This window comes from Amblyomma americanum, chromosome 11 (genome assembly GCF_052857255.1).
Source record: "Amblyomma americanum isolate KBUSLIRL-KWMA chromosome 11, ASM5285725v1, whole genome shotgun sequence".
NCBI lineage: Eukaryota > Metazoa > Arthropoda > Arachnida > Ixodida > Ixodidae > Amblyomma > Amblyomma americanum.
The window spans coordinates 61,205,138-61,227,008 of NC_135507.1; the positions used below are offsets into that span (position 1 = coordinate 61,205,138).

At 48.7% G+C, this 21,871-nt stretch overlaps 1 protein-coding gene across 2 annotated transcripts in view; it reads right to left on the minus strand.

Annotated features, from left to right (window-relative positions):
* The window catches only part of LOC144109908 (caspase-7-like), a 63,324-nt gene that overhangs the window by 34,971 nt on the left and 6,482 nt on the right, over positions 1 to 21,871 (minus strand). For both annotated transcript variants that reach the window (XM_077642676.1, XM_077642677.1), the window contains exon 2: positions 18,215 to 18,257. In XM_077642676.1, coding sequence (XP_077498802.1) covers positions 18,215 to 18,257 — 43 coding nt within the window. The remainder of the gene's footprint in view (positions 1 to 18,214; positions 18,258 to 21,871) is intronic.

Consider the following 21,871-nt stretch of genomic DNA (forward strand, 5'->3'; position numbering starts at 1 on the left):
CCCGGTTGTTCGGCTGCGTGGCTGTAAGCTGTTTCCCTGTAAATATATTTTTCCCTTTTGGTGTGCACATCTTCACGTTACATTATTGGTGGAGGTGCGGGGTACAGCCACAGCAAGCACGGAACTCCGCAGCGGTCGTCAGCTCGCCGGCTCTTCAACCATGACCAGCGAAGGGGCCGCTCCGTCGGCGTCCGCCAACCCGGCGTTCATCATTGCCCATCCGAGAGATCCTGGGACCTTCAACGGAACGGACGGCGTCGACGTGGAGGACTGGCTCGCAATGTACGAGCGCGTGAGCACACACAACAGGTGGGACCCGACCCTAAAGTTGGCCAACGTCATCTTCTACCTGACGGGCACTGCCAGGGTATGGTTCGAGACCCACGAGGATGAACTCACCAGCTGGGATCTCTGCAAGCGCAAGCTTTGTGACCTGTTTGGTAAGCCATTCGGGCGTCAGCTCGCTGCGAAGAAGGAGCTCGCATGCCGTGCACAAACGTCCACAGAGTCCTATGTATCATACATTCAGGACATATTAGCTCTCTGCATGAAAGTCGACGCCACTATGTCAGAGTGCGACAAAGTAGGTCACGTGCTCAAAGGCATCGCAGATGACGCCTTTAACCTTCTTGTATACAAGGACTGCGGAACGGTTGACGCAATCATCAAGGAATGCCGCCGGTTCGAACAAGCGAAGAGCCGCCGAATTTCTCCGCAGTTCACGCGGTTGCCGAATACGACTGCGACGTCGTCCTGTGTAGACTCGACTCCACCGAGCCGTCTGCCGACATCTGAGAGCCTGACACGACTTGTGCGCCAAGAAGTAGAGGCAATGTCCCCCGTTGCGTTTCATCCACCCGCAACAGACAGTACTCCAGCAGTATCCCTTATACAGGCTGTCGTTCGCAAAGAATTTGCCAATCTTGGGATTCAACCTGTTTGCTCAGTTAGTGCCCCATATGCTCGCCGCATGTCCCCGGAGCTCGGTTCTGAACGTGCATACTACCCTCGACGCAGCCGCAATCCAGTGAATGGAGAACACCTGATGACAGGCCCATCTGCTTCAACTGCTCCCGAGTTGGCCACATATCTCGACACTGCCGAAGCCGTCCGTCCTCGACCTACAGCCGCTACCCGCCGGGTTCTGCATATTCCCGCCGCTCTCCCTCGCCCTCGGAAACGACCTCTTCTGGCCACCACGCTCAGACCCCGCTTACCAACCGTTCGTCGTCACCTCAGCGCCGTCGATCTCCATCGCCCCGACCTCGCCGCCCTTCGTCGCCGGCCCCATATGCCCGCTCCCGGTCGGAAAACTGATGGCTGCAGCGTCTGGGGGTGATGCTGCTCTGACGACCCGACCAGAAAACCCTCCTTTAACTCTTCATGCTCATCGGAACATCCTTAACGTCGACGTGGACGGGGTCCCTGTTACCGCTCTGATCGACACTGGAGCGCACGTCTCAGTCATGAATGCTCGTCTTCGCCGTCGCCTAAGGAAAGTGCTCACTCCTGCCCCCTCAACTGTGGTCCGTGTTGCAGATGGCGGTATGTCTATTGTCGTCGGAATGTGTACTGCTCGTGTTTCAATAGCCGGCCGCCATACTTCTGTGCTCTTCACTGTCCTCGAACACTGCCCTCATGACATCATTCTCGGCCTTGACTTTCTCACCGACCATTCCGCCCTTATAGATTGCGCCACAAGCATCGTTCAACTCGCTCTACCTGTTCCTTCAGAGCCACCGGATCCAATTGTTCACCGACTGTGCACCGCCGACTTTGTCCGCCTGGACCCCGATGCCGCCACTTATGTCCGTTTCTCCTCTGTCCCGCCAGTTCCCGATGGTGACTACATCATTACTCCGGTTCCTGATGTGCCCTTTACACGCAGTATTGCCCTTGCGCATACAGTTGTCACCATGTCGGCAAATCAAGCGTCCCTTCCGGTTCTCAACTTTGCCTCTTACGTTCAGCCGCTCCCACAAGGTATGTCGCTCGCCACGCTGTGCCCTGCTGCCGAATGCGTCGTATCGGCGGTGAGAAGCGCCCCACCCTCGTCGAACTGCCGCGACTCTGACGTCCCACCACCTGATGAATATGCAAAAATGATTGCTGCTGACCTCTTACCAGGGCAAGCTCACGACCTTCGGTATCTTCTGTCGTCTTTTCGCGACATCTTTGACTTCGATGACCGCCCTTTGGCTCGAACATCTGTGGTCACGCATCGCATCAACACCGGTGACGCAGCTCCTATTCACAGACGACCCTACAGAGTGTCCAGTACAGAACGCACCATCATACAGCAAGAGGTGGACAAGATGCTCAGTAAAGACATCATAGAGCCCTCGTCGAGCCCTTGGGCCTCACCAGTTGTGCTGGTTAAAAAGAAGGACGGCAGCTGGCGCTTTTGTGTTGATTACCGGCACCTAAAGAACATAACAAAAAAAGACGTCTATCCACTCCCAAGAATAGACGATGCTTTGGACTGCCTTCACGGAGCCAAATTTTTCTCTTCAATTGTCCTTCGGTCCGGGTATTGGCAAATCTCTGTTGATGACAATGACCGCGAAAAGACGGCATTCGTCACACCGGACGGCTTATATCAGTTTAAAGTTATGCCATTCGGTCTCTGTAATGCGCCAGCTACCTTCGAAAGAATGATGGACTCCTTGCTTCGCGGCTTTAAATGGTCCACATGTCTATGTTACCTCGACGATGTTGTGGTTTTTTCGCCCACGTTTACCACGCACCTCGAAAGACTGGCGAGCATTCTTTCTGTCTTCCGTAGAGCCGGGCTACAGCTCAATTCGTCGAAATGTCAATTCGGTCGCCGCCAACTCACCATTCTCGGACATCTAGTCGACGCTTCTGGTGTCCGCCCGGATCCTGTTAAAGTTAAAGCCGTCAAGGACTTCCCTATTCCCCAATCGTCTACGGATGTGCGCAGCTTCGTCGGCCTCTGCTCGTACTTCCGCCGTTTCATCAAAAATTTTGCCGGCACCGCTCGCCCCCTGACCGACCTTCTAAAGAAAGACACCCCTTTTACCTGGGGCCCTGCCCAAGAGGAGGCCTTTTCTTCGCTAGTCGACTTACTCACCTCCCCACCTATTCTGGCCCATTTTGATCCGTCGGCTCCGACTGAAGTTCGCACAGACGCCTGCGGTTATGGGATTGGCGCCGTGCTAGCCCAACGTCACCAAGGGCAAGAACGCGTTATTGCATATGCCAGCCGCCTCCTTTCTACAGCTGAGCGAAATTACTCAATTACAGAGCGCGAGTGTCTAGCTCTTGTTTGGGCTGTAGCTAAGTTCCGACCGTACCTGTTTGGCCGTCCATTCTCCGTAGTGACCGATCACCACGCCCTTTGTTGGCTGTCTTCACTGAAAGACCCCACAGGCCGGCTCGGACGTTGGACGTTGCGCCTCCAAGAGTATTCTTACACTGTTCATTACAAGTCAGGGCGTCTCCATCAAGACGCCGACTGCCTGTCTCGGCACCCTGTAGAGCCGCCTGATCCTGGAGACAACGACCTCGGCCCGTGCCTCTTCGCTATCTCCGATCTGGTTAACATCGCGGACGAGCAGCGACAAGACTCTTCCTTGCGTATTCTCATTGATCGCCTCAACTGTGCCAGCCGAGATCCTTCATTGCAACTGTTCGTCATTCAGGATGGCGTCCTATACCGCCGCAACCTTCGTCCTGACGGACCTCCGCTCCTGCTAGTCGTTCCCCACCGTCTCCGTTCATCTGTCCTAGCGGAACTACACGACCTACCGACCGCAGGCCACCTCGGCGTCTCCCGCACATACGATCGGGTCCGACGCCGCTTCTTTTGGCCTGGTCTGTACCGCTCTGTTCGGCGTTACGTTGCCTCCTGCGACCTTTATGAACGCAGGAAGAGACCATCAACGTTGCCTGCTGGCCTTCTACAGCCTATTGACGTACCTCTCGAACCATTCTACCGTGTTGGACTCGACCTTCTCGGACCTTTTCCGACGTCCTGCTCCGGCAACCGTTGGATTGCTGTCGCGACCGACTATGCGACCCGGTACGCTATCACGCGTGCGTTACCAACAAGTTGCGCAACCGATGTCGCCGACTTCCTATTGCAGAACGTAATCCTTCACCACGGCGCTCCACACCAATTGCTGACGGACCGCGGCCGCTACTTTTTGTCCCGAGTAGTTGACGATATCCTCCGGTCCTGTGGCACGCAGCATAAGCTCACTACAGCTTACCATCCCCAGACGAACGGGCTTACCGAGCGCCTCAACAGGACTCTGTCCGATATGCTATCCATGTATGTCTCGCCCGACCACCGCGATTGGGACGTTGCCTTGCCTTATGTAACATTTGCTTATAATTCGTCGCGGCATGATACCACCGGCTATTCTCCTTTCTACCTTCTGTTTGGTCGGCATCCTGCGCTGCCATTGGATACATTACTACCGAGTTCTACTGCCTCGACCTCAGAGTATGCACGTGACGCCATCTCCCGAGCAACTATGGCCCGTGAAATCGCCCGAGACCGGCTCACCGCATCTCAGACCTACCAGAAGTCAGTTTACGACCGCCGGCATCGCCCAGTACACTATCCGCCGGGCTCACTCGTCCTCCTTTGGTCTCCTTCTCGCCGTGTAGGTCTCTCTGAGAAACTTCTACGTCAGTACAGTGGCCCTTATCGAGTTCTCCGTCAGGTGACCGACGTGACCTACGAGATTACACCTCTTCATGCTCCGACGTCGTCCACTAGCCCTTTGACTGACGTCGTTCATGTAGTCCGTCTCAAACCGTACCACACGCCTGCTACATCATCCACTTAGCACCGGGACGGTGCTTTTGCCGCCGGGAGTTATGCTACGGTTGTGCTTGTGCTTGGAACGCTCGTGCTTGGTGCGCTCGCGCTTGGAACGCGAAGAGGACGAAGTGCGTTTCTGCGGCTGGGCTTCGCGTGCCCGGTTGTTCGGCTGCGTGGCTGTAAGCTGTTTCCCTGTAAATATATTTTTCCCTTTTGGTGTGCACATCTTCACGTTACAATATATAAGGCAAATGAAATGAGGGGCTCGTTTTACAGACATATGAAGGAAGCCAATAGCCATCGAAACCATGGTGCATAGGGGAACGTTTCTATTTGTTTTTTTAATTTGTGTTGCCAATCTATGGTAGAGTATCACTTCGATTAATCTGTCACCTAAGGGTAATTACTTATAAAGCACCAGAAAAACAACCATGCTGCCGGTGGCATCCGATTCCACGACCTCCGGATATCGCTTGCGGTGCTCTTAATAATAATAATAATAATAATAATAATAATAATAATAATAATAATAATAATAATTGGTTTCTGGGGAAAAGAAATGGCGCAGCATCTGTCTCGCAAATCGTTCGACACCTTAACCGCGCCTTAAGGGAAGGGATAAAGGAGGGTGTGAAAGAAAAAAGAAGTGCCGTAGTGGAGGGCTCCGAAATAATTTCGACCACCTGGGCGCCTTATCGTTTTGCCTCCATAAAAACGCAGCCGCCGCGGTCAGGTTCGAACTCAGGAACTCTGTATCAGTAGCCGAGCGCCCTAACCACTGAGCCACCGCGGCGGGGCTCCGGTGCTCTACCAACTGAGCTACGGCGACTGCTGTGCAATCTGCTGCTTTTGTAGCGGGAGCTACACTAGGCTACCTGTCGAGCATTTCGCGGTACAGGCGAGATGCCACTTGTGCGCATGCGCCTGTACCATGGTACATGCGGGAGGAGAGTTGTGCGCATGCGCCGTTACCATGGCAACCGGGGAGGAGGAGTGGGTGCGCCGCGCCTTTCCTCAAAATGCAACATGATTTTCAGTTTTCTCTTTATTCTTTCCCTCCATCTTTATCGCTTTCTTTACGGCGCTGTTCGGGTGTCCACCGAGATACGTGAGACAGTTACTGTGCTTTGCGCGCTCGCGGCGCCATCTGGCATGACGTCACAACGCGCGGCTCGGGAAAGGAGGGAAAAAGAGCTGAAGCACTAGTCAAACGCTTCAGCGAAGTAAACAGCGAGACAGTGGCATACACAGATGCGGCGAGCGGCAAACTGGGAGCAGCAGTAGCCTCGCTAGTGGATGGCCAAGGTAAAGCAATCTTGGCAGCAACAATACGCAGCCGCAATCCAGAGGTAGCGGAAGAAGAAGCAATAGCGCTTGCTTGCGTAGGCACCAAGGCAAGTTACATAATAAGCGACAGCAAAACAGCCATCTACAATTACGGAAGGCGCAGAGTAGCACCAGAAGCGGTGCGAATACTAGTTCGAAGGAAAATTGATAGAAAAATTAGCCTCATATGGTCACCAGCTCACACGACAGTTCCAGGCAACGAGGCGGCGCACCTCTTAGCCCGAGATATCTACCTCCGGGCAAGAGCAGAGCCGCGCCCGATTGCAAGGAGCTTGACGAGAGACTACAGACATACACGGAGATAATAGAAAACTACAGATTACAGCGAAGAACTGTCCCTCCACCGGACAAAGAGCTCGGAAACAGAGAGGCAACAACTTGGCGCAGATTACAGGCAGGAAACTACATAAATCCGGTATGGGCATCACACGTCCTGAAAGACGAAGACATAGACGATAAATGTAAGGCATGCGGGGAGAGGGGGAACCTCGACCACATAATCTGGCAATGCACACACTCCCCAGGGGTCAATGAAGGAATAAATAGTCGAGAAGCCTAGGAGACCCTTCTGCAAAGCGCGGACCCCGCCATGCAGAGGAAAGCCATCCATCTGGCGGTAGAGGCCGCGAAGAGCCAGCAACTCTTTGCCTGCATCTAGTCGCGGAGGCCCCGGCCCCTGCCCCTAGGCGTGCGCGCCAGGGGTAGGGAGTAGGGGGCCTCCATTTCTGATGGAAATAAAAGTTTTTGGAATGGAATGGAATGGAATCGCCGCCGCCGCCGTTTGGTATGACGTCATACCGCGTTCATGAAGGGAGCCACCAAAACCAAGGTTCGGAGGTCGTGGGTTCGGATCCCACCGGCGGAATGGTTATGGTTGTTTTTCTGCTGCTTTAAGAATAATTTTTTAAGCGATAGATTAATCTAAGTACTATTATTCCTCTGATAAGCACAATACATAAAAAAATTACACATTCTCCTATGTACCTTGGTTTCGGCGACTGTTGGCTCCCTTCATAAGTTTGTCAAAAAAACGAGCCCATCATTTACTTTACCTATATATATATATATATATATATATATATATATATATATATATATATATATATATATATATATATATATATATATATATATATATATATATATATATATATATATATATACACATAGATTTATTAAGACGTACACGCAGGAACAATGGACGGGACAGACGCTGTCATATTCGGAACGGGACTGCTGGTCCATCTGAAATTACTTGTCCCAGAAAGAAACAATCGCAGGCCGTTACTAGTATTTTTTCCTCAGTTTGTCATGCCTACGATTTGTTGGTAACCTTTCGCGATTTTTTTTTCATGCTGCATGCAAAACCTCGGCAAATTAGTTTTCGACGTTACGTTTAGAAACTTGCGCTCGAGTGCAATTTCTACGAAAAAAAACAAAACAGATAAGCCCATGCGCTCTACAGAGCGAGGCCATGAACGCAGCTTCTGTACGCTCAGGGAGCGGCTTTCCCGCACAGCGTGGAACATTGTGGCGGACCTTCGCACAACTCTGCTCCCTGCGAGAGCATATACAGCAACACTATGCGGCATTAAAGCCTCTGAATGAAGCAAAAGTAATGCAAAGCTTTGAAATTGCCAGCTTCCCTTCTCTGCTAGCGCGCCGCTAGATAATCGAGCCTCCCATTGGCCGAGCTGCCGTGGTCACGTGTTAGCGCGTTCATTTATCTTCCGCAGCAGACGCCTGCGCCATTCCCGGGCGTAGGAGTCTCGCTTCGTTTTCTTTTTTTGCAACAGTTTTGGAGGGAAGTGTTTTTTCATCTTTGACGGCGTCTACACGTTGCGGCGATGCCGAGCTTCTGTTGCGCGCATGGATGCGACAAGCGAGGAGGGAGAGGGAAAAGATTTTTTGCAATTCCGTCCGGAAAAGGAAAGCGGCTCGCCAAAATGTTTGGATGCACAGGATCGGCCGGGGAAACTTTTATCTCCTGGATCCCCCACTTTGTGAGGTGAGTGGCCGTTCTTCAGTTGTCAGTTGTTTTCGGGTGATTTGGTGCGAAGCGCGAGCGACTGCAGTCTTTCTTCGCAGTAAATGCTCTTTGGCATAGTTGTAGATGGACTCGTTCGCTCGTTGGCTACGAAAGCTGTGCTTCTTGTTGTCTTATGCCTACTGTGCCAGCCCTGCTAGATTCTGCAGGTGCAGCTTTGATGTTGCGCGCATTTCGTGGCGTGTCGACGTGGTTGCAGACACTCTTTCGCTGGCTCGACTCGAAAGTTACGCTTCATATTGTTTGAGCCCCCATGTTTACGCTGCTCGCGTTGGATGTCTAGCTCTCATCTTGCGCACTGCTGCAGGCCTTTTTGTCGCAGTTGGACTCCTTCGCTTACGTACCCCATACTGAATATGCGGTTCAAGCTGTTTGATACCCGTTTTACATGCTTATGTTGCGCGCATTGCTTGCCGTATTTGGGTCGTTACAGATGGACTCAATCGCTCACGAATTCGATAGTAAAAGGGCGGTTCTTGCCATTTGAGCCTACGCTGTTCATGCTGCTCGTGGTGCAGGTATATCTTTCATGTTTGGCACATCGCTGGACGTATTTGTTTTGTTGCAGTTGGACTCCATCGCTCACGAACTCGACGCCAAAGGGGTGGTTATCGCTGTTGAAGCCCCCACTGTTCATGTAGCTCGCGATTCCTAAACTAACCAACGTCATTGCTTCAGAGAGAACTGAGTAAATTCGAGTTTTGATTTTTCAGCATTTGAGATTTTTTCTGTTGCACGCTACTTCGACCGAAAGCGATTAACTGCGGCAGTCCAGTCTACTGCGCGTTAGGCATGGAGATCACAAGAGGGAAGGCAATGTTCTCTTACCAGCCATTATTGCATATGCTGACCCAAGATGATAGTCACATAAACAAGCAGCATTCGAATGACTCATGCGGCGCTGTAGTTTCTCACGAAACAGAGTTTAAATGCCTTTTTTGGTTGTTGTTAATCAACCCAAACTATTAAACCTGCATCAAAATTCTGATCACAACCGTGTTACAGTGCGCACCTATAGGGCATCGTACATATTCACCTATTTACAAACAAACATTACGAGGCAACCGTCAGTCGGACATTTTTAACGGCAGCCTGCGAGGTGCCCGAGTTATATTAACTCCGAAATAATCTCCTAGCTTTCCTGCACTAAAATAATTAAAATTTAGACGAGTAATCATCTACACACTTAATAGCACAGCCCGTTGCCAGAGCGAACGCACCTTTGAGAGAATATAATATAGGAGTCTTAAACCGCCATTCTTTCAAATAAAGCCTAGGCCGCATGTCGGTCCACTTCCTCTTTGCGGCGTTAAATTTTTAATAAGATTGGGCAAAAGATGCCGGTTGAAAAACACGACTCTGAGATGCATTCACTACAGTGCCGCGAGCTCGGTAGCTCACTCCACTTCCACCGTGTGCACCGCGATCAAAGCGATCGCAGTACGAAAAGTTCCGATAAAGCAGTGCGACGTGGGTCGGGGCAGTTATTTGGGTAATTTTTGTTCCTCCCATGCCATGCGGCTGAATAAGAGGGAGAAAATGCAACAACAAATTCATTCGGGCGCGCGGTCCGCTGCGCGCCAAAGCGCGAGCGTTGGGAACACAACGCGCTGAGTATATTCACTATAGTGCCGCGAACTCGCTCGCGCATGCAACATCCAACGTATGCTCCGCAATCAAAGCGATCGCAGGACAGGACATCGCCGGTCCCCACCGTGGGGGGTGGTTCACCGCAGCAGTGGTCCACGACAACACCACAGTGGCAAGACTCACTTTCCGCGCCTACAGCGCAACACACGCGGAAGAATTCGCGATTGCGCTCGCACTCTCTCTCCCACAAGTGAAACACATCATTACCGACTCGAAGGGGGCCTGTCGGAACTATGAGCTGGGCTGGATACTTCCTCTCGCCTGGCGCATCCGACAAAATTGCTGTCGGTCCAGCGACCCTCCAAACTGTAACCTCATCTGGGCTACCGGCCACCAGGGACTCCAAGGCAATGAGTTAGCCGATCAGGCGGCCCGCGCGCTCCCTCCCCGGGCACTCACACTTGCTCAGGAAGCCTACTACGAGCCTACCTAATATCTAATTTCATTCAAAGACATCACTACATATTATAAGGACAGTCATCGTCGCTTTCCGGAACCCTGTAAGGGTCTCCGGAGAGCAGACGAACGGCTTCTTCTCAAAATTTTTACAAATACAATGCTGTGCCCGGCAGTATTGAAACACTTCAATTCAGAATTTGATGGTGGCTGCAGGCTGTGCGGAGCGACGTTCTCGGACGTTTTCCATATGGTCTGGGCCTGCCCTTCCAATCCCCACCCTTCCCAATCCTTCATCTCCCACCTTACTAGGGAGGCCTGGGAGGCGGCGCTGCTCAACTGCCATGACCTGCAGTCCCAACGGACCTTGGTCGCCAGGGCGCGAGCGGCGCTAGACGCCATTGGGGCTCCGGAATAGGGGCTGCACCTAGATTTGTGAGGACCTGGGCCGTAGGGCCTGGGCCCAAACACCTCCTTGTAAATAATAAATGTTTACCACCACCACCACCACCAGGACAAAAAGTTTCGGTAAAGCAGCGCAGCGTTGGTCACGGCAGTTATTTCAGTAACTTCGATTTCAGTAATTTTTTCGATCTTCCATGTCATTATGTCATTTCGACCGAAGCCAAGGCAAAAACCGCAACACAAAATTCATTCGGGCGCGCGGTCTGCTGCGCGCCAAAAGGCGGTTGTTGGGATCGTCTGCTAGCATACCCAGCCTAGGTGCAGCCACCGTCGGCGCCCAGGAGGAGCCAGAGGAGGAGCGCTGGCATAGGAGGAGGAGAGAGATGTCGTTACCTTAAATCTATTGAGGGGTTTTATGCGGCATTAGGGTGCCTCGATGCCATCGCCGCCGGGGTGGAGACAACTTCAGCGACGCCGCCACAATGAATCACACGGGATCAGCGGTGCTAGCGTTTGTAAAGGCGCCGTTAATGCTCTCGGCGCGCTTCAGAGTGCTTTATTTAACTTGAACGGCCTTTTGCAGCGATAGCTACACTGGGCTACCAGATGAGTATTTCGCTGTACATGGGAGAGGCCAGTTGTGATTCAATATGGCGGCGTCGCTTAAGTTGTCTCCACCCGGCGCTGTCATCGAGACACTCTAATAAGGCATGAAATTAGGGCGCCATCTCTGCGCAGCTTCGCCGACTAGTGCCGCAACGCGAGTGGCGGGCACTTTAACACGTGGCGAGGTTGGCTGCTTGTGATGATTTGAAAATTTTTGAAGTCATTTGAGTTATTTTCGAATTTGTTGGGGCAAGTTACGGCGTGCTGTTGAGTTTAGAGTGTATTGCACACGGAGGAGAGTTGACGAGGACGGCGATTTACTAAGCACGGCTCGACAGGCTGGCAGTTAACACGCGGGGAGAAAGGCTGTGGCGGTGGACGACTGATCTAAAGCAGCGACAAGCGAAGCTGACGCGGGTTCGAATCCCACTGGACGCCATCATTGACACATTTTTTCTCTGCTCTGCGCTTTGTTGAATATACGTGGGACCCTTGGTTTTCTTTCTAATACTAATGCATTGATAACGATAGTATAAAAGCTGCAGCTATTAGGAGATGACATGCTGCACCATTGCTGAACTGAACTTTTCTTGGCATCCGTTTGGAGGCGGTGTCGAAAAAAGGAGACGCTCAAAACCTTCTCGTAACAGATCAAAATGCCGCATTTTGAAGAGGCTCAATGTCGGCCGCGAGGAATCATTTTCCGCACTGGCATCCATTGTGCCTATCTCTTCCTTTATGCTCTGTACATTAGCCGGTTTTCAGACATTCCCTTCTTCCTCAATCGAATTTGCATTACTGAACCTAGTAACTTCGTTCCTTTGGGCTCTATAACCTAGCGCTTAATGCTGTCTCTTACCCTGTTCTAGTATCCAGCGCATGTAATGGTTACAGTTCTTAATCCAGTTTCCTCTCCAGGAAAATATACCTTGTGTGCAAATATTCGACTATCAAATCTCTACCCACCGGTTTTAGACCATCCACCGCAGCCGTTTTTCATGCAAAATTTCACTCCGTGCTTTCGGAGCTTAAAGTATCAAACACCCAAAGTAACCCCTGCTCTGCTTCAATCACGGCTTTTCCGTGAGCTCCTGATGATAATCTGAAAATCCCAACCTCCTATTTCTTGTGCCCGTATTAATAAGTCATGACGGTGGGCACAATACCGCTTTAAAGAAAAGTCAAGCCATATAATCATTACGTGTTTACGGTTGGCTCTGTGTACCTCGTACCTGCTTACGTTCCTTAGAATAGCTACTCCCGGCGCATTCTTTAACAGTGTCATACGACCATTGACCCGCTGCCTTCTCAGACACTTATCAGGGATTCGAGCGGCCAAACAAGCTAGATAAACATGTGTTATTTTCACTTTTTGGCCGCCCCGCGCCGTGATAAGTGGGTGAGAAGCCGGCGTGTCGATGGTCGAGTGATACTTTAAACATATGGCCCGGTGTACAAATAGCTAAATAACTTTTTCTTTTACCTGTTGTACCTACAAAAAGAGAGTTTGAATTCGTTCATTTCCTCTCGGATGCAGCTGTACCGCTGTACTACCTGGCTTGCAAGTAACATTCATTTAATAAAAGGGACGGAAGGGGGCATGTGAATCGTGACTTGTAAGTAGTTCAGGTAACAGGGGAACTGATTAGAGGTTTTCCAAAAAAGCGAAACCACCAATTATCACTGAATAAACGTCGGTAGTTTCCCGTAAGGGCATTGCGTCTTGCTCCGTTTATATTTCATTTTACAGTCCTTTTGACTTGGTGACATGAGAGGTCCGATCTGCAGTCACCGTGGCCACGTCTTCACGGGAATACATTCTAAGCACGAAATGGGAAAAAAGGAGTAAGTTGTCCTCTAGTGCGCTCCTTTCAGGAGAAAGGGTGTGCAGCCCAAGTCCTGGGGTAGATTTCCATCACCAGAATCATTGACATACTTATGGTTGGTAAAGGAAACATCCTCTTCTAAACATGCGAAGTAACAGCAGTTACGAATATCATAACCAAGATGTGAGCCTCCTCTATTTGCTAACTTTAGGACCCCCAGTTCCACGTTTAAAAGCCTCCTCCCATCGCTAACTGCGTCAAGCTACTGTGCCTTGCAGTGGGACAATACGCCGTTGCTAAGAGTAAGCATTACCTATATTTGGTGATAGAAATTTACTCCGGAAGGCAGACGGCATGCCCTGCCCCTGAAAGAGAGTGCGCTAGAGGTCGGCTTACTATCGTTCTACTACTATGTTGGTGGCCGCAAGCGAAATGAGTAAAAAAAAATCATTGGCTGATCACAGGGAGAGCAGTTAGAAAACTCCGATAACTAGAGAACGCTGCAGAGTGGTGAGCTGCGGAGCGTTCGAAAGCCACTTTCAGTACGGGTCTGAAATGGCTCCCAGTGTACTGCATGGACATTCGAAGTGATAGAAACATTAAATTTTGGATTTGTGTTGTTTCACATGGAATGATGCGCAAGACTTTAGGAAATATGGATCTCCGCGTGGAATTCACCACAGCCAGGGATTATAATTAAGTTTTCCTCTGATGTTATTTTGGTTTAGTTTTCAGCAGCCAAAGAGTGCCTATGGTGTAACTGATGGGTTGTGACCTTGATAGAAGAGAGGCTGGGCTGTGCTGTGGGAAGGAGCGGTCACTCAATTTGTCAGCACAAGATCATAGGCGCTAAGGGCTGCACGTATTCAGAGGGCTACACTCTAAGCCAGTTCGGTTTAGGTTCCTAGAATTACTGCATATGCGCCCTTCGGGAGCAGAGTTGCTAGTAGGTACGCCATTTCCATCTCTAAAGCATCACAGCTGAAAGAAAAACCGCCACTGTTCCAGCAGGACATACTTTCCGTGCAGGTCTTGAGCGCGAATGTGGTGAATCCGTCTAGGTTCTGCTGTTCAACTCGCATTATTCTAAAAAAAGAAATAAGGCTGCTGTGTTACTTAATATTTACGCAATAATTAACGTGTTTCTAGCTTTTATATATAATTTATTGCTTTTGGTAGTGTGAAATTTATTTTTTATGATCACTGTAAATTTCTTTTCTCGTGTTGTTTTATTTGCACGCAGTCCCATGCTTTCTAGTCCTTCACCGCGTGTACACATTTTTCAGTCCTTCTTATGGATTGTTAGCGCCATAAGTTTTCAACTACAGAAAGGACGTGCGTTTCGTATTCAACGAGCAACAAATTCTGTAATAAAAGGACGCGTTTTATGTAAAAGAGAACTTTTCCACATAAGAAAGAGCACTTGGGCTAAAAGAAAAGTGCCAGCACTCGGGAAAGATAGACAAACCAACGGGCTTCCGACTGCAGTGAAATTCTAAGCGATGCGGAAGTGTTGGGTTCTGAGCAGTGCACGGATGTTTCGTTGCGACGTGATCGCGTTAAGACGACAGATTTGCGTAGGCGCACAAAGCTAAAGTGCAACTGTACTTCCTCTAGAGAAGTATATACAGAGATTCTAAGCGTTCCTATCAAGCAGAGGCATCCAAGCGTATAGCGATTCTGACATTCGTAAGGAGTCAAAGGCTTCAACAATGAGAAATGGCTGTTCTTGTTATTTAGATAATTCGTAGCTTCAAGTAGCCTTAGCTCTTCTGCGCTCCAAATTCTTCTATTTCTGGTCGCGCAGATAAGCGTCGTCTTCCCGAGCCGACGGTCGGCGGTTGCCACTTTGGAGCACTCGTTGAAGGTGCGCGTAATCATTTATTAAACCGAAAGCTTGACTAGGCTATGTAGGAGGGGATCGGCTCCGCACAATGTGTCGGCAGCAGTTGTGCGCAACTCAGAAGAGGTAGCGTCAAACAAATGCTTGTAATCGAAAGAGGATGATATAAGGATGCTGCCCGAAAAAAAATTTCGCCCCGCCGCGGTGGCTCAGTGGTTAGGGCGCTCGACTACTGATCCGGAGTTCCCGGGCTCGAACCCGACAGGCCGGCTGCGTTTTTATGGAGGAAAAACGCTAAGGCGCCCGTGTGCTGTGCGATGTCAGTGCACGTTAAAGATCCGCAGGTGGTCGAAATTATTCCGGAGCCCTCCACTACGGCACCTCTCTATTCCTTTCTTCTTTCACTCCCTCCTTTACCCTTCCCTTACGGCGCGGTTCAGGTGTCCAGCGATATATGAGACAGATACTGCGCCATTTCCTTTCCGCCCAAAACCAATTATTATTATTATTAAATCGGATGAATAGTCAATTATGCAGAGCCAAAAATGTCAAAACAGTGGGCTGGGCCAGAGCAAAAGAACCGCGAAATTTGAAAACGCCGGAAGTAGGCGGAGCTACAGCGTAGCGCCAAATTTGAAAAAAAAAAAACGAAAGTGTAGAAGGAGCCAGAGCGTGGCGCCAAGTTTTAAAACTCGGAATGGGCAATTGCGTGACCACTGATAAGTGAGCGATACGTAACCAGGAGATATAAAAAATAAAAATAATAAACTAAAGGCAATCAGGTAATTAAGGCGGAGCAAAAGGTAATGCACGGGTAAATAGACTGGACGGGTATATAGTGAGTGGGCGGGAACGAAGCGTGGCGGAAATTTTGAAATCTCAAAATGGTTGCCGGAATGAAACAAGGGTATAATAAGAGTTAATCGATAACCAATCAATCAAGCGAACGAGAAAACAACCATGGCGTCAAATTTGAAAGGTGAGCAGTATCGAGGAGGCGTCAACACTTTCGCATTCTTCCAACGCGGGTAGCCGCAGTGATCTCTAATTTTTTAATTTTCTACCCAATCGAACAACCAGTTCATTACACAGTGGCGCCGAGAACACCATCTGGCAGGGTGCTCGACAGCTCAGCTGACAGTTGTATGGCGACATGCGGGGCCGTCTGGCGATTTTCCAGCTGGATGTTCACTGCGACTTCCGCGTCTTGCTTTGAGCCACTTATTTAATATACACGGCAGCTACAGCTGTACTGCATGGTTTCTATTTCTAGGAACTGCTGTCAACGTCGTTTCAATTGCAGCTTCCTGCGCGGAGCGCATTTTCTTATTCAATGCTTCCAAACACAAACTTCGACTGGTAACCTATACTGTGTCGTCTAGTCCACTACTGAGCGTGCCAAAATACTCTGGGCTCGTGCTGCCTCTGCAAAGCAGGGTTCTGAGACCATGATAGCAACTAGCTCACAAAAGTCGCATACAAGAGGCATGGGGCGTCACATGGAAAATGATCTTGCGTTAAACTACTGCTTTAAACAATTTACCGAAAGACTCGAACAGAGCGTTTCTGTTCGATTAGAAATGTTCAATTGCGCGTGGTAACACTACTTCGAGCAGGTGTGGAGCACGTCTGGTAGAACCGATGGTGCAAGCGAGTTGACAGCTGAAACGGTCCAAGTTTGCTTCACTCCCTTCTCTTAGTTAGCCAAAGAGACCGAACGGATATAGTGCTGGTTGTGAATTACTGGTTGGCTTTTAGCTTTTCTATGTATGTATATATTTAGCAATGATAAGTACGGATGCCGTTTAATTTTGAAAAATTGAATCACATGCTCTCAAGCAAAAGTGGATGTAACAAAAAGAGCTCAATGGCCTGCCCGTAATGATTGTCATTACGGTTTAGGAACAAATTTTACAAAAATTACTTATTACGAAGTTTATCCGACCTTTAACCGTTTAGTAACGTGTTAGATGGCACAGCTAAAGAAGCATAGCATTGGAGCTGCATAGAAACATCTTGTTCTGTCGGACCGCTATGATTACAGGATATCAGATCGCTCACTAAAGTGACCGCAAAAAATGCCGTCTTATTCACTGTGTTCTCCATAAACTTCAAATTTATTATCTAACGCAGCAATCTTCCGCGAAACCGATACAGGAGTTTTCAATTAGGTGGTCACTCATGCGGCTGATTTTCGACATTTAGGCTATATATATGCGGGTGATATTCAAAATATGTATGGGAGTCGAACGCCCGTGCCTTGTGCGGCCATAGAAGCCTCAGCAAAACGAGCAGAACGACCGGCCTCTTGTACTGGTGCTGCCTGTTAGATTTGCACGGTGCGTAAATTTCGAAGCGGAAAGCTTCACGACGCTAGGTAAAGCAGTCGTCGCGTAGGCTGGAGAATGACCTTGAACGATCTTCAGCCCAACCATGTTAGCCGTGTATTACCGTACGTGGTACAGTTATGGTGTCTATCTCTTGACCCCCGCCCTTAAACAATGACGTTTAGTGGACCTTTGACCTCTGACCTTTGACCTTTTACATTGGGTGCCCTTTGAGTTGACCTTTGACCTTAAGCGGAGCTGCCATGAACGAGGCTCATACGCTTGGCAAGCGTCTTTCCTTTTCGCTGAATTCCAGGGTTAGCCAAGTTTAGCCAGTGCCAATTTTATTTTGTTGAACCACGGGCCTACACGGCCAACTTCTGCAGTGAGTCGGAGAACATTGGGGTTACATGGGGCATACAGAAAAACAAAGTTATGGTTGCTATTTTTTTCTCGCTTGCCTAGCCGGTTCTCGCGGAAGGATGACATAAGAGTTGGAGTGGATAAGAGCCCCGTAGGAGCGATTACATCGCAGTTATTTTATATTTCATGAAACCGCATGGCTGCATCAAACATTCTTCGACGTGGTAGGGCGGATTCGGCCGGTAAACTCGAATTCGACTAATGAGACAAGAAACTATATAAAAAAGCTACTCTCCAGTTTTACGCGAATTGCACTCGTTGATCCAAGTGCCATTCAGGTCTGCAGATGACAAAAACCGCAGGCGAACATTTGCGTCTTGCTTCATTTTTGTGCGTTAAATTACGCCTGCACTGAAGCTTATTGCGGCTTTTATTGCTCCGGAGAAGCGCAAGAAACTACAGTGTTAGAACTATTCTTTGTTCTTTACTGACGCAATCTACATAATGATTACAGCAGTGATTTGTAAAACACCGGGGAGTGTGGAAAGGAAGAAATGGTGGTTATAAATGTTGGTTTGTGCCACAGTGGTCGATGGAAATACCGCTTACCCAAAGTAATGTGGTTTGGCATCACTTTCAGCAGTGCTGTTTCCTGCAAAAACATACACACACAAATGAAAAAAAAAAGAAAATTCAAAGAAAAGATTTGCAGAGAGCAGTTGATCATACAACTTACGTACTTTGAATGTGAAAGCGATGTTTTCATTTCATTACTTTTTATCTTTTTTTTAAACTTTTCCTCTTCTTTCCCAATGGCATACCAACCCACTAGCATACAGTCGTAAGGAAACGCATGTATTACGTTCTCCTGTGTTCACCAAGATGCAACACGGTTTTGCCGCCTATTGGTCACGCGCTTGCCTCTCAATACGAATGCCCGGTGTGCACATCCTCGCACCTTCGGAAGGACATGTTATTTTTTTTTTTTGGTGCCACGGTGACGCCATCTGAGATTTTTGGGACCACTGCCGCCAGCCAAAGCCGACTCTGGGTTTCGTTGCTGATCAGCCTTCGTACCAAAAAGCACCCGACGTTTTCCATTGAAGAAATTTGAACTTCCGCGGTAGCTACGGTGTGCAAAATACTACTCGGGGTGAAAACGTAGGACGAGTGTTGCATTTATGGCGCTACACTGTCGCTACACTGTCGCTACACTGTCGCAACACTACCGGCTAGGCCTTTGCAATAACCACTCATGGCCTCTGAGGATGGTGGTGATGGTTTAGGGGTATTTGGTCGGAGGCTTCAGGCATGGTCGCTCTCTCATGCATCTATATAATGCGTGCGTCCGGCGTGACAGGTGCATGTAAGCATGAAATACCAACTTGCCCAGCAACTGGTTTTAAGAAAACAGGCGAGACGAATAAGGTAGGAAGCTCGGGTTATGCGGGGAGGCATTCATGTTCAGTGATTCTTCGAACGTGAGTAATATGTCCATTGATCTCATGCACCTTCATTCACATTAGCTTTAGCAATGGTTTTAGCTGACAGTGTAGCGATAGCCGATTGCAGTAACTAGTCGTGAGCTTACGCTAATTGGGATGTGCTAGGTTCCTCTTGAGCGCTGGTTTAGTGTGTGCGGTTAGGCCTGTTAAGTGTACGTGCGTCAGGCATGGCCATGCATGGCACATTATCAATCCGGAAACTTACGGGGCGGTTGTTGCACTGTGGCCTTCGCATTGCTGGAATATCCTGGGGTGTGAGCAGTGCATGGATTTAGGGTGAGGGATATAGTTCGGCTGGGTGCTGAAGTTTTTATGACGCATAAGTGGGCGTTGTGGCGAATATTGGTTTTAAAGTTAAATGGGCACGTGCACAGGTTTCATGACATTTGGGTGTAGGTTTTGGAGTCTACAAAATAATGAAAAACAATAACATGAGCGCAGTACACGCGCCAATGCAGAAGTAATTCAATATACAACTTCTAACCGGTGTTTCGCACTAGTATTCTGCGCAAAGATGAGAACATAGTGGAATACAGTGTGACATACACGGAACACACGAAGCGCGGCCGCTGTACACAGACAACAGCTCCTAATCTAACAATGAAATGCCGTGACCTGCTGTCTCGAAGCGGAAATTTGATGAGATAGGCGAAACAACGGCTGACAAACAGTTCCATAGACGAGTGGTTTTTGGAAGCAAAGGAGTTGCTGTATGCTACGGTCATACATTTATATTCGCGCAGTTTTTAGCCATGGTCAGGGCGTACAGATACGTAGTATGGTTTGAATATGAATGTTCCGCATGGAATGCCAATATGGGATTAGTATATGTGTTGGAGGACAGGGCTAATTGGAGAGACATGGAAGAGGCCTTTGCCCGACAGTGGGTGTAGTCAGGCTGATGATGATGATAATGATATGTGTTGGAAAAGTTTGAGCCTTAGCTTAGCTGTGCGGTGGTGTAATGATTCCCAAGCTAGAACCTTTCTAACTATTGTAGCTCTGAATTTATGAGGTTTAAATAGCTTTCCAATTACGTGTCGAGCCGCGAAAGACAGCACTTTCTCAAATTTTTCTTTGTCAGCCATGGTAGGCGGTTCCCGCACCGTACTAGCATACTCCAGTGCAGACCGTACGTGTGTTTTCTAAAGAATTTCTCTGCCTGCGGATGTGACGAAACTTACGGTTTCTACTTTATATTTATGCTCACAGGTGTCGTCAGTGTCGTTGTGAGAACACAATTTTTCGTTTATCGTGCGGTCGTGCAATGACGCATCCCGCATGCTCAGTTAATTCAATATAATAATGGTTTTACCGTAGTAATCTTTCTGAGGCGACGTAGACTGCGGGTCATGTGAAGAATGTATTTATTTTGGGCTTTATTAAGGATTCCTCGTGAACGTGTGAATGAATGCATTCGTGACAATTCCGCTGAGGCGTTTTCACAGAATACAATGAAAATTCGCATAATGTGAGTGAGTGTTCCGTGTACACTCCTCAAATACAGCACTTTCTACTCCTCGAAGACAATATGGCGGCAAAACCTACTCCTGTCTTTCCTTCTCCAATCTGAGCACGCAGGAAGACGGAATAGTATTCCGGCTATATTTGCCACTGTTTTCTTCTGCTTGTAAACTGCTATTACTATCCGCGACAGCTTTTTGGTGACTTTCAGGTGCTTTCCGCTACAGCAGAAGTGTTTCTGGCTGTAAAAAGAAAATACAGCGCTTAAGTAGCTTGCCTAAATCGCGAATTTCAGCGAGAATTGGCGTATACATTATGAGTTTGCTCAAACAGCTCCCCTTTCTTAATCTATTGATACACGGCTGAGGTATGTGTGTACTCTTTCTTGATGGAAGAAAAAATGTAGGGATATAAAGCAAGGCATAGAGAGGGCACAACACGTTGTGCCAGGCTAGATTTTCTGATCAGCCGGAAAACTGGGTGAATAGAGGAGATGCAAAAATAGAATGCTAAAAATGGTGCGTCAAGAAATAACTTGTACTGCAGAAAAGCTAAAGAAACGTGCTGGCGCGACGTTGGGCAGAGGGGAAGAAAAGGGTCATAGCGAAAGGCGCCGGCACAGAGCGCCAATCATCGGTCATCGGATGAAAAGTGCACTTAACCTTCAACGCACTACAAGAATAAAAAGTTAAATACCACTTTAAAAGCAATAAAACATCATCATTTAGATAGTGATGAAGGATGAGAAAAATTTTAAGAAGCAAACACGTATTTATAAAGCGGCAAGTAAAATGATAAGTTAAAATTCTTGTCCTCTTACAGAAACCAAGATCAAGGCGCCATGGTCTAAACCTTCATCACAAAGGAAAGCTGTGAAGGCACTCCTGAAGTTCTTAAAGGACCCTGGTTTGAGTTCCCGACTATAACTTTGAGCTTTAAGTGTGCGCCCTCTGCCTCCTTGTCGTAGTGGTCGATGTACTCGTGAAAAACTCATTTCGCTGCCGCTCTTTTCCTTTTTTTCCCCTTTGTTCCCCTCTCCAGATGTAGGGTAGCCTACTGGGCATAGCCTCGTTAACCTTCCTGTCTTTCCGTCCTTCTGTATCGCCCTCGCTTTCTACAGATCAAACATTTTTGTTCATAATGACGATGGTGTTGATCATAATCAAGACATAAAATTTAACTGTGATTATGATGATGACAGCGAGGTTTTACAGCGTGAGATCAGGTTGGCAACAGAGCGCCATGTCGTAAGGCATTTCGCAGTACAAGATTAGCTGCACATCGTCACCTTCAGCAC